This window comes from Euprymna scolopes, chromosome 44, assembly GCF_053919585.1.
Source record: "Euprymna scolopes isolate OS-2025 chromosome 44, ASM5391958v1, whole genome shotgun sequence".
Taxonomy (NCBI): domain Eukaryota; kingdom Metazoa; phylum Mollusca; class Cephalopoda; order Sepiida; family Sepiolidae; genus Euprymna; species Euprymna scolopes.
Window position 1 is genome coordinate 32,971,360 of NC_136525.1, and position 14,055 is coordinate 32,985,414.

General features: G+C 34.4%; 2 protein-coding genes across 2 annotated transcripts in view; one reads left to right on the forward strand and one right to left on the reverse strand.

Annotated features, from left to right (window-relative positions):
- Positions 1–509: 509 nt before the first annotated feature.
- Positions 510–14,055, reverse strand: part of LOC145268774 (dehydrogenase/reductase SDR family member 2, mitochondrial-like) — a 58,352-nt gene continuing 44,806 nt past the window's right edge. Inside the window, exon 2 of the mRNA XM_080124380.1 lies at positions 510–1,000. Within this exon, the coding sequence (XP_079980506.1) occupies positions 802–1,000 (199 nt within the window). The 3' untranslated portion in view covers positions 510–801. The remainder of the gene's footprint in view (positions 1,001–14,055) is intronic.
- The window catches only part of LOC145268772 (thymidine kinase 2, mitochondrial-like), a 121,177-nt gene continuing 116,388 nt past the window's right edge, over positions 9,267–14,055 (forward strand). Inside the window, exon 1 of the mRNA XM_080124378.1 lies at positions 9,267–9,620. The gene's annotated coding sequence lies outside the window, so the exon portion shown is untranslated. The remainder of the gene's footprint in view (positions 9,621–14,055) is intronic.

Below are 14,055 nucleotides of genomic sequence, written 5' to 3' on the forward strand. Positions count from 1 at the left end.
TGTGAAGCATTTTAACAGGTGCTTCTGCAGTTTAATTAATCGTATTTCGTAAGTAACATGCCGACATTAACCTAGCAGAACTGCTTAATATTTCACAAAAATTCTGCTTACATGGGGGAGGTGGCGCCCCCTCCCCCTTAGCATAGATTGAAGTGGGGGTCAGTGGGGTGACATTTGAGCGGACCGCCCCGGGTGACGTTTACTCTAGCTACGCACTTACATTACCAGTACTAAACAGTAACACTTGATTAACACTTCTATTACTTAACTGTAACACTTACATTACTAAACAGTAACACTTGATTAACACTTCTATTACTTAACTGTAACACTTACATTACTAAACAGTAACACTTGATTAACACTTCTATTACTTAACTGTAACACTTACATTACTAAACAGTAACACTTGATTAACACTTCTATTACTTAACTACTTGCCATAGATGGTCGTGTTATCAGCATAGATATCAACGAATGATTTAAGTATGTGTTTTGGGAGATCATTGATGTAGATCAGGAAGAGAGTTGGGCCCAGGATGGACCCCTGAGGCCTCTGATTTCTGCCCATCAACCACTACTCTTATGAGAGTTGGGGCCAGGATGGACTCCTGGGCCTCTGATTTCTGCCCATCAACCACTACTCTTATGAGCCTATCAGAGAGAAATAATTTAATAATTGAGAAAACATTTCCAGTTATACCATAACATTACACAAAACATTACTTAACAGTAACACTTGCATATAGTGAAAACTTACTGTTAAGTAACATAAGTGTTACTTAACAGTGACACTGAACATTAGTTAACAGTAACACTTACTTCTTGTATCAAATTCTTTCGGTCTTCAGCCTTATTTACATGACATACGGTTCCTGCGACATCTAGGTTCATAGAAGCTAGTTTCTCTATGGTGCTTTCCACTTGGGATTGCTTTCGGCTGCTGACCATCACTTTCGCACCATTTTTTGCTAAGTGTGTTGCAATTGCTTGACCAATGCTAAAAAATAAAAATGAAATAGTCAAAATTTCAAAAGGTGAAACTGGAAAAAAAAAATTTATTCCAATTTTAAAACAAAAAAAATATTCTTAGGTATGTACAAAAAAAAATGTTTTTTTATGCCTTTGAATTTCAACTGCTTATGAAACACACCTTTACATGGTGTTTGGGATGAATTTGTTGTTTTTCTCATTTTGGTGGTGATGTAAAGTCCACGAGCAATTGCTCTAGAAGCGAAAGTTGAATGTTCGATCTTCTTGACGGTTGTATTTAACTAAAAAAAATCAACAAAAAATAAAATTAAAAAAAAAAAATCTCCTACCTAGCAAAAAAAGGATGAGTTTTCTTGGTACAAGTTTTCCTAAATTCGTTCCTTGTATTTGATTGAAAATCGTAAGACAATTACTAGCCAATCCCCAAAAATAAGATTCTACTTTTTTAGGCGATTTCGGTGAAATTTTTTTCAAATGATTACTTTGAAAACTTTACACAAATTATCGCAACTTGTTTTCTTTTTTTCGCCAATTTGCAATTATAACATTTAGTTTTGAAAGAAATAAAGTAATCATTAGAAATCTGCAACCTATGTTAATCCACCAGAAAATAAAAATGTGATTCTTCATTTTTCAGGCGATTACACGTAAACGGCCTGAAAAAAATAAAGAAAGAAAACATCAAAAATTCGGTTAACGGAAAATGATTGCTCTTTCAGACTAGACAGAGTGGTCAATTTTGTTTGCTATAAAATCTTTGTAATGTTAATGTTCCTGATCAAAATTTAGTATTAAATATGTCATTGTGATAGTAATACAAAATATGCTTTTTTGTGTAGTACTAACCCTAAGTTTGGGCGGTAATGCGAAAAATAAAACGATTATGAGTGGTTTTATGACATAGTCGGCCAGACTTAAGGTTAGTGATAAAAAATTTGGTTTACTGCCCTAAAATTTTGAATGGCCCGGAAAAAGAGGGTCATTTTACATGAAATTTATATGTGCAACTCAACCCACTCTAAATTCTACAATAATTATTTGTTTTCATTTTCAGTGTGTTCGCCTAAAAAAGTAGAATCTCATTGAGGGGATGACTCCAAATTTATATATAATTTCTTCTTCTTTTTTTAAATGATAAATCTCTAACGTTCTTACTTTTATTTTATCCCAAGTTTTGATTAACTCATGAGATTTTTATGTTTCTTATTTTCACTTGTCCCAAAATAAATAAATAAATAAATGCAATAAAACAGGATTATTTCAAAGAGGACCACTCCAGACAACAGGAGACCAGGTTGGCGCCAGGAGGGCTTATCCCTTTTAATTCAACTATAAACTCTGAGTATTGACTTTTATCACCAAGCTAGAAAACTGCTTCTGTTTACAAAAACTCTGGCAAAAGAACTGACCTATTAAATTATCACCCAATTAGCCTCCTCACCCCTTTTGCCAAAATATTTGAGTCCTTAATTAATCAAGCTCTAGTCCACCACCTTACAGCTACTAAACTTCTGTCAGACCAACAATATGGATTTAGGCAAGCCCATTCTACTGCAGATATTCTAACTGTAATCTCTGAACGTTTATACTGGATAAGGCAGGGGAGGAGAGGGCAGTAGCCCTAGATATATCTAAGGTTTTTGACAGGGTATGGCACGATGGTCTTCTCATGAAAATAAAATCCTATGGTATTACTGGACGAATGCTTAGCATAATTAGATCCTTCTTAAATAAGAGAAGAATCCAGGTTGTCCTCGATGGGCGTACGTCCAAAATATTTTATATAAATGCAGGTGTACCTCAGGGGTCGATCCTTGGACCTTTATTATTTCTGATATTCATAAATGACTTAATGATTTACCTGATAAAATTGTCTCTGAGATGGGTATATTTGCTGATAACACAACGCTCTATAGCAGGCACGTGGGGAAAACTAATGAGCAGATATCTAAGGTAATGGCCAAAACCCTAGAGGAAGATCTTCAGTCTGTAGTGGAATGGGGTAAAAAATGGATGGTAACGTTCAACGCTGCCAAGACAAAGCTAGTTTCTTTTAATAATTACATGAAACCTTACCAACCACCAATAGCTATGACTAGAGATACTTTACCTGAGAGCACTTCGTTCAAGCTCCTTGGCTTAATGTTCACAGGAAACATGAGTTACATTGACATCATTGCTAAGGCTGCTGCAAAGAAGGTGGGCTCTCTCTATCGTGCTTGGAAGTTACTTATGCCTGAAATTATCCTGTACCTCTCCAAAGCCCCCACTCGCCCATGTATGGAGTACTGCTGTCACATTTGGGCTGGTGCATCTGCTACTAGTCTCTCACTCCTAGACAAGGTCCAAAAGAGAGTCGCCAACCTAATAGGTCCTGAATTGTCATCTAAACTTCAGCTCTTGTCCCACCGACGAAATGTTGAATCCCTCTGCCTGTTCTACAAGTATTTTAATGGTGAATGCTCTGACGAACTACAAGCACTTGTACCCACTCGACGAAAATATCCCCGACAAACCCGACAAGCAGCAAAGTCCCATCCCTTCACAGTAGAGATCCCTAGAAAGCCTTTTACTCTAATAGCTTCTTCCCCAGAATGGCAGGACTTTGGAATTCTCTTCCGGTTTCCTGCATCCCCAACTGTACTGACATGCAGAAGTTCAAGTGTAATGTGAACAGACATCTTGCTGCTAAACTCCCTACATAGTAACCCTGGAACTTAAGTCCCTGATAGTAGCCCCCTACATCAAAGTGGCAACATGCCTTGTTTGGGGTGAAAAAAAAAAAAAAAGGTGCTAAAATAAGTATGAGTATTTCAAAAGGTTTCCTAAGGCAATAAAAGTGAGTGAACTCTTGATTATTTACTTTGTTTGCAATAATTCACCAATGAAATAATTAAATTGCACCCAGAAATCTTGGTTCCTTGTCCCTTGCTTTCATTTTATAAATAAATATTCTTCTGAAATAAAAAAATACATCTGTGTGGTTTTTTTTTTAATAATTTCCAGGGAAGGGGGGGGGGATAAAAGAATCCTTTTGGGATCGAAAATGAGGTTCAAATTTTCCCCCGATTCCATACACCCAAAAGTTCTGATTTTTCCGATTCCGATTAATCGTCCCAACACTAGTGTTTTGTAATAAAAATAATTTTAAACAAAAAATTGTTTATTTTTTTACAATGATTTTTAACAACAACAACAACAACAAAAATAACAACATGCTGATCCGTCTAAATTAAAATCAGTTTCATTCTTGTTGTCCTTGGCATAAGAATCCGAGGTTGCTGAAATGATGTGCCTAAATATAACACAAATAGGGAATCAGCAGGAGCAGATGTCGTGCTTTGTCGTACATTTGTAGTGCCTTGCTTTGTCGTACATAATTATTAAAACTTTTTATGGCACAGGAGAAAGAATTGTACAAAGAAAAGATCTGAAATTAGAATAAATATATTGAGGACATTGCCAAGGCTGCTGCTAAGAAGGCAGGCTCCTTCTACCGTGCTAGAAAATTATTCACATTGGAGAGTATCCTGTATCTTTACAAGACTACAATTCACTCATGCATAAAGTATTGTTGTCACATCTGGGTTGGAGCATCTACCACTAGTCTCTCACTCTTAGACAGGGTCCAAAAGAAAAAAAAAATATCTCCAATCTAATAGGCTCTGCACTATCAACCAAGATTCAACCTCTGTCCCATCACCGTAATGCTGCATCCTTGTGCCTGTTTTACTTTAATGAAATGTGCTTTGATGAACTCATATCACTTGTGCCCCATTGACATATGCACTCCTGACTAATCCAACAAACAGCAAAATCCCACCACTTCACTGTTGAGGTCCCCAGATGCCTTTACTCTAATAGTTTCTTCTCTCTGACTGCTAGACTTTGTAATTCCCTCTCTGTTTCCTGCTTCCTCGATTTTAGTAATCTGCAGGTTTAAATGTAATGTGAACAGATATCTTGCTGCTCAACTCCCCACAGTCCTCTTTCAGTCCTGTTTCAAATAGTAATCCCTTATGTTCCTCGTGGTAATATACCTTGTTTGGGGCGAAAAAGAGTTAAAATAGATAAATAAATAAAAACAGACAAAAGGATTAAATTTTGCTTACAACTACCTTTTATCAAATTACTCCCCCTCGCAAATAAACGAGATATTAAAAGCCGTAATTGAAGAAGCAAATATTGTTTGCATCGAAAACCTGAAGATTAGTTGAAACAAGTTATTTAAAAGATTATAAAATTGCAGTTAACCTAAAAACCTAAAAGGAAAGTGCATCTCAATTAGTAGCAAATTATATTTTATTGATTTCCCCTTTTATAAACGAAAGTTGTGTGTGTGTGTGTGTGTGTGTGTGTGTACGTGTGTGTGTGTGTGCGTGTGCGTGTGTGTGCGTGTACGTGAGCGCGCAATAAAAAAGTCAATAACTACATAAGACACACCAATGAAACTGATATTGTTTTGGTACGTTTTTATTTATTTATATTCATTCTTTTGATGGTCAACCAGAACAGAATTAGTCGGAGGAGAATCGACATTTAGAACAATTTTTTAAGTTATTATGTAGAAATTCGACGATTTTTTTCACTTGCCAGAAGAAAGCGAGGAGAGGAAGAGAGAGTGAGAGAGATAGAGAAAATTAGAGAGACAGAGACCTAGAGAAACAGAGAAAATTAAAGAGAGAGAGAGAGAGAGAGAGAGAGAGAGAAAGAGAGAGAAATTTTTAAAGAAATATTACTTATACGGATTGTACTAAAATAAGAACATTATTATTTAGAAACCCATTCTTAACATGGGGGAGGGGATTGCGTTTTATAACTATTCTGTACTTTCACCTAACAATTTAATAAACAAAAGATACAAAAATTTTTTTTAATTTAACTGAAAAATGATAGCAAAGTCCGTATTCTGTAGAAGTACCAAAATATGTTAGACACACATCTTTTTAAGTAGAAAATAAAATAAAACATCAAATTTGGACCATGTAAAAACGGAAACACAATTTGAAAACGAGGCAAAAATTCCTTTCGCTAAAGTTTTTAATTGTACAGTTATAAAGAGACAATATTAAATTCTGTTTATTCTACATTTTATCAATAAAAAAAGAATAAACAGGATATTGTAGGTTGTAATTTGTGAGAATTTCTCTCACAAAAGATGTGTCATCTTCAGCTATCTGCCACTATGGGCGGGTAACGTCCCCAAAGGGGTATCCTAGTTCGTCTTCGATAAAGGCTGGGTAGAATTCTCACTGACGAAGAATGCGCAGGTTGGAGTGTTGAGGTGATTTCCAAGTTGGATACTGCTAGCTGGGCATCCACGAGGTGTCCTTCGAGTCAGTCCAATGGCAGACAAGCAGATCAAACCGTAGACCTTAATTTCGTCTTGACAGACATCAAATTGTAGCACAAGCATGCAAATATAATTCGCCCTACTTTAAGGGCATTGGTAATTGCAATGATAATATTCTGCTCCGCGTTTGGGCATCAAAACGTTTCAAAGCAACAAAGTAATTTCACTGCCTCGATTCGAGTGAGAAATCCACGTCTGTCCAACTCTGCGTCTTTTTGGATTCTGGTCTGAAAAAGGGAATATTGGCGCTAAGAACACATTCTCGGCAGTTAGTTATAACATGCAATTTGATTGGTTAAAATAATTCCGTGGGCGGAGAAACCGTCCAATAAAAAGCTTGCTTATTTCTGCAGAATTTCTTACAAATTAAAGATCTTTTGGGTATTTTTATAATAGCAAATTATATATACATGGTGGAATAAAATTCCATTTCTGTTTGATGAAAACCGGTTATTATTTATTTATTTTTTTGTTGCAAACCATCTACTAGTTGGCCAGCTGTGTACAAATCCCAAGAACGATAAGAGCCTTCTATCATGTCTTAAAGTGACACAATGTTTAATGAATAAGATCGGAGATGCGTCGCTGTACAACTCATGCTTTCTACTGATCCAAGTTATGACAACAGGACCGTTGCCGGCACCATCAAAATGCATCACTGGATTGCCACGAATAACAGGGCCGTGCTCAGGGTTTCCATCCATGATTATGATCTTTGGTGTGGTTTGAGTGAGGGTCACGTCATGCCACATCACATCTTCAAAATTGAAAATCAACACCAAAGTTTACCTGGATGTGCTGAAAAGAGTGATGGTTGTTGCTGCAGACCCCAGGGGTGGTAGTAGGACTCGGCGCCGGCCCACAAGTTCAAAGAGACCCAGGCTTGGTTTCAGAAGAAGTGTACTCTTCTCTCACTAATGCCCCTCCTCCTCCGATTTGAACCCACTGGACTACTTTGTTTGGTCATATGTTAAGAACATCATCAACATGACTTCTGACAACACAAAAGCCAGCCTGATAGCTGCCATCCAGTGAATATTTGCTGAGCTCCCATCAGCATTTATAGAAAAGGCATGCTCCCAGTTCCAAACTCATATCGGTATGGTGATTGAGGCTGAAGGAGGCTACATTGAATTGATGTCAGCTCTACTACATTATCAAGTGATTTTTTCAATAAAAGTTTTAAAATGAAGAGTGTTGTTTTCTTTAGGGTGAGACTTTTATCGTTCCACCCTGTGTGTGTGTGTGTGTGTGTGTGTGTGTGTGTGTGTGTGTGTGTGTGTGTGTGTGTGTGTGTGTGTGTGCACATACAGACATAGTAAATAAATGTTACTAAAAGGCAAGAGAAGTTACTCCTCTACCTACCTGGATAAGATTTTTGTGTTTTAACTTATTTAAGCCGCAGGTACCCTCCCCTCCCCCGGAAGAACTCTGATTTCAGTTGGCCAAGCCATTGGTTGGAAAATATTCTGAGTTCACGCGTTTCTGTGAAAAGTAACTTACTTTGGAAGAGAAAGAACAAGGGTAGCAATTAAAACCATTTGCTTTTAGCATTCGTCCAGATAGCATCTCGATATAAAATATCATACAAAACAAGTGAAAAAGAAAAAAAAAGGGTAGGCCGAATGAATAAAGAAAGAAAACTTATGCTCGTTCGTCTCGCCCATCGATTTTTAATCTGCCACAAAGTAATTCTTAAACGAGTTTATTCGGTTGCCATAGAAAGGGGAAGACGGAGTGGTAGAAGAAAAGGGAAGCAAAGAGGAGGTTGGAAGAAAGGAAAAGGATGGGACAGGGAGAAATAGATGGAGGTGGGATCGCGAGAGAGGATTAAAAAGAAATATTTTTAACTCCATAATAAATAGAAATGGAGGGAGGGGAAAGAGAAGCAGATAGAGAGAAGAAGAAGAAGAAGAAGAAGAAGAAGAAGAAGAAGAAGAAGAAGAAGAAGAAGAAGAAGAAGAAAGTGATAGAACGTGTGTGTGTGTTTTGAGAGAGAGAGAGAGAGAGAGAGAGAGAGAGAGAGAGAGAGAGAGAGAGAGAAAATGATGGAAGATAGAGTGGGGGGGGGGTAAGGATACACACTTTTTAAAACTTTTCTAGGTACTGGTCGCGATTAGAGTTCCCTGCCGAACACCCTAAAAAAACACTGACTTCTCCCTTAGTTACCATAGTAACTAAACGATCATGAATTTTTATCGACTTTGTTTTACTGTTTATGAATATTGAAATAAAAGACATTACTACACATTTATTAATAATATCTCACTTTTAATCACTTTTATCGACTTTTTTTTTTTTTTTTTACTGTTTTACTGTTTATGTGTCACTTTTATCGACTTTTTCTTTTCTTTTTTAAATAGCATTTTCTTTTTTAAATGACTACGTTTTACTGTTTATGTCTCATTTTTTTATATTGTACTAGTGCACTTATTGATCCGTGCTGAAATAACGTTATTATTTAAAAAAAAAAAACCATTCTTAACATGGGGAGGGTGTTTTGTACCTATTCTCTACTTTAACCTTACAATTGAATAAAAAACATTAAACTTTAATTAAGCTTAGAAATACGATTTAAAATATAGCGCGGATCGTGCAGTCGTGCAGTCGTGCACTCGTGCACTGCACTAGCACCCATTTTTTTTATTAAATGTTTAGTAATTATTTTTCTTTTAATATTCATAAACAGTAAAAACGTCGTCATTTAAAAAGAAAATGCTATTTAAAAAAGAAAAGAAAAAGTCGATAAAAGTGACACATAAACAGTAAGAAAAAGTCGATAAAAGTGATTAAAAGTGAGATATTGATAAATGTGTAAGTAATGTCTTTTATTTCAATATTCATAAACAGTAAAACAAAGTCGATAAAAATTCATGATCGTTTAGTTACTATGGCAACTAAGGGAGAAATCAGTGTTTTTTTAGGGTGTTACTCACTGTTCGGCAGGGAACTCTAATTGCGACTAGTACCCTCTTCTATTTTGCTGTCCATGCTTCCGGGTAACGTCGTGTAATCTTGATAGTCATTTCTAAACGGAAGTTAACGAATCCCGAGAATCACTATTTCCAAGAAAAAGTGAACGTAACAAAAAAAAAAAAAAAAACTTGTTTGCAAAATCTACTCCGGTGGATAAAACAAACCGAACAGCGCCGCAGCACCAAGACCGTCTTATAACGAAGGCCACGGCATCACCCGCACGCAGCACTCAGCAGCTTCTTGGGCGATTTATTCGCAAAACGTTAAAATCATCAAACAAGTCTCGACTGACATACAGGTAATACGAAATTTTAAACGCGCAAAAACATTTAGTTTTCATTTAGAATTTAACCTAATAAAAACATAAAATTAGAAAAATCTCTCTGATGTATGTGCTCGTCATGCGACGAAGATGTCATATTCCAAAAATTACGTAAATTGATCAAATAATTTTATTTTTAACTTCGAAAATAAAATTTTAGTAGCAAGCAAAACAAAAAGGAATTGTCTCGCGTCGTCATCTTAAAAAAAAAAACCCCCAGATAAATTCAATAATTCAAACTTGCGAAATCAGCCTTGTAATGCTACCGATTTCACATTAACCATTTTAAATTGTTTAAAAATGTTTTTCTTTATATAAATAAAAACTACTTGATCAACTTACGTGGTTTTGGGAATATGAAATGTTCGTTCCTTGACGAGTACGTACATCGTAAATATTTTTCTGTATTTTTTTTTTTAATTAAATTAAATTTTGAATAAGCAGCAAACATTTATTTATAAAATACATGCAAAAAAATTAAGGTGCTTCTACACTTATCGCCGAAACTGGAGACGCCATTTTATTTCGAGCACCTGTCGGTTAGAATCTGAGGGAGAAATCAATATTTTAAACTGTGGCCGAAGTTAGAAATAAATAATAAAAAAATTAAACTAGATAAACTTCCGGAAAGAACTATGAAAAAAAGTAAAGAAAGTGAAAGAGATAATTGTTCAATTGGGAATGTTTCGATTTAATTAATGAAAACGGGAAAGTTTTTCATTTAATTTTAGGTTAATTTATTCTTTCCGGAAGCAATCGTTCTCCAGTTTAATTTTTTTGTTTTTTATTTCATGCTTCGCACATAGTTTAAAATATTGATTTCTCCCTTGAATTTTAACAGCAGCTCAGCCTCAGCAGCTGCGCGAAATAAAATGGCGTCTCCAGTTTCGGCGATAAAGTGTAGAAGTACCAAAATTAATATGTTCAAAAAAGGTAAATGTTGCTATTGGCAACATAAATTAGTCATAGGAAATACAATTAAGAAATTAGTCAAAAATATTATTTTCGTTTAACCACTCACTTGCGACCTATTTACGTTATAAAAGACTTTCAAGACTTTTAAACTTCCATGAAAATAAATAACAAGTGTTCATTGTGGACAGGTGGTTCACTGGTTACCTTCCTGTAACTAAACAAAATGATATTTTGAAAATGCCCCCCCCCCCATTTTACTCACACCCAGTAACTTCACGGGCTTATACAGGGTGGAACGATGAAATTGTCGTCATAGAAAAGACAATAACATTTCTGTTTGATGAAAACCGGTTTTCTTTTTTTTGTTATTGCAGACCATCTACTAATTGATCAGTTGCGTACAAATCCCAAGAGCGATAGCAGCCTTCTATCATGTCTGAAAGTGACACAATGTTCAACGAACGAGATTGGAGATGGGCCACTCATGCATTCTACGTATCCAAATTATAACAGAACCATTGCTATCACCCTCAAAATGCAAATCCAGACAGTTTAATGCTTGAAGGCACAGCTCAACTAAGTTTCCGGCTACAGTTATGATCTTTGGTGTAGTTTCACGTGAGGGCCACATCATATCATTTGACATTTTCGAAGTCAACGTTAAAGTCAACACAAAAGTGTACCTGGGTGTGCTGAAGAGTGTGGTGATCCCCTGGTGCAATCAGGTGGCCGCTGGCAGACACTGGGTGGGGCAACAGGACTCAGCGCCGGCTCACAATCCAAAGAGACCCAGGTTTGGTTTCAGAAGGAGTGTTACAACTTTATACCCTTCTCTCACTGCCCCCCCCCCACCTCTGACCTGAACTCGATGAACTATTTCCTTTAGTTATACATGGGGAACATCACCAACATGGCCCCCACAACATCAAAGCCAGCCTAACCGCTGCCATCTGCCGAGTATTTGCTGAGATTGTGGTCCCAGTTCCGAAACGCGTATCAAGACAGTAATTGAGGCTGAAGGCGGCTATATGTCATCTCTACTACATAAGCAAGTTACCTGAATTGATTTTTCAATAAAAGTTTTAAAATAAAGCTGTAGTGTTTTCTTCAGGGCGACAACTTTATCGTTTCGCCCTGTATTTTATATTGACTTTATTTTAATGCAAAAATGTCACAAATGAGAGTTTATAGCAAAATAAATTGTTTTTTGACTAATTTTCCAATTTTGTTTCCTTAAAATTATATGTTGTCACCAATACTTTCTTTTTTTTTGTGTTTACTAAAAGTATTTCTAAATCTTTTGTTACAAATAATCCATAATATAAATCTCACCTGTCTGTTTAAATGTATGTATGTATGTTTGAATGTCTCGGAAAAACATTCGACATTCGACAGAGGTGATGGATCCTAACAAGATCGGTATCATTTTGAAGCTCGACGTCTCGGACGACAAATATCGAAAAATTGGCCAAAAACATTAATTCCTTCACCCTAAACTCGGCCGTTTTGTACAAAGAGGGATCGATTTTTTTTGACGATATTTTAGCAAGTCATCGTCCCCGTTGGATTGACTTTGGTTAATTTCAAAGCTTTTGACTTCTGATTGAGTTATGGAGATATCAGCTAAGACGTGAGATTTTCTTTCACTTTCTTTTCCGCCTTTGCGTCACGGGTTTGAGCCTGCCTACTACAACTTTTTTTTTTCTTTTTTCTAACACCTCTCTTCACCCTGTCTGCCTACTATTGTTTTGATTCCCTCCGCACGATAACATCATTTTTTTTCTAACACGTCTCCCCACATTTACGGGGTCAAGCCTGCCTGCCTACTACCACTTTTTCTTTTTTTGCTCAACACACACCTCCAAATCCGGGCAACGCCGGGCACCCAGGCTAGTCAATTATATAAAAGGCAAAATGGGTGTGCGCATTTGTGTATGTCTGTGAAAGGCTTTTTGCGTCAGGGTTCTCGTGTCGGTTATATTCCGCAAGAAGTTTTTGCATAATATCTATTCACAAACGGACATCGTCTCTATCTTTTTTTTGATCGGCTTTTAAAAAATTCTCTTGTTTCGAGTGTTTGTCTGTCTTTTTCATGTAAAGTGAAACTGTTCGAATGCAAATGACAGCTCGACGGCCTGTGGTGTCCACACTTGCACTGCACCAAAATGAGATTAGTCCTCGGTCAATGAAGGGAAAAACCTTTCTATACTGAGAAAATTTTATTTTTAAACAAATTGTGTCACATTTTGTTTCCATATATGTATATATGTATATATACATATTTATATATATACAAATACATATTTATATATGTATATATGCATATACATATTTATATATGTATATATACATATACATATTTATACATATACCTTTTTATATATGTATATATACATATACATATTTATATATGTATATATACATATACATATTTATACATATACACATTTATATATGTAAATATGCATATACATATTTATATATGTATATATACATATACATATTTATATATGTAAATATACATATACATATATATACATATACATATATGTACATATACATACGTATAAATACATATACATATGTATGTATATATACATATATGTGTATATGTATATATACATATATATAGATATACATATACATATATACATATACATGTATATATATACACATGTATATATATACATGTATATATATATACATATATATACATATACATATATATACATATACATGTATATATACATATACATATACATATACATGTATATATACATATACATATACATGTATATATACATATACATATACATATACATGTATATATACATATATATGTATATATATACATATACATGTATATATATACATATACATGTATATATATATACATATACATGTATATATATACATATATATACATATACATATGCATGTATATATATACATATACATATGCATGTAAATATATACATATATATACATATGCATGTATATATATATATACATATATATACATATACATATGCATGTATATATATATATGCATATATATATATATATGCATATATATACATATACATATGCATGTATATATATATATACATATATATACATGTACATATATATATATACATATATATACATATACACATATATGTATACATATACATATATATACATATGCATGTATATATATATACATATATATACATATACATATGCATGTATATATATATACATATATATACATATACATATGAATGTATATATATATACATATAAATACATATACATATATATATATACATATATATATACATATACACATATATGTATACATATACATATATATACATATACAAATATATGTATATATACATATATATACATATACAAATATATGTATATATACATATATATACATATACAAATATATGTATATATACATATACATATATATGTATATATACATATACATATATATGTATAT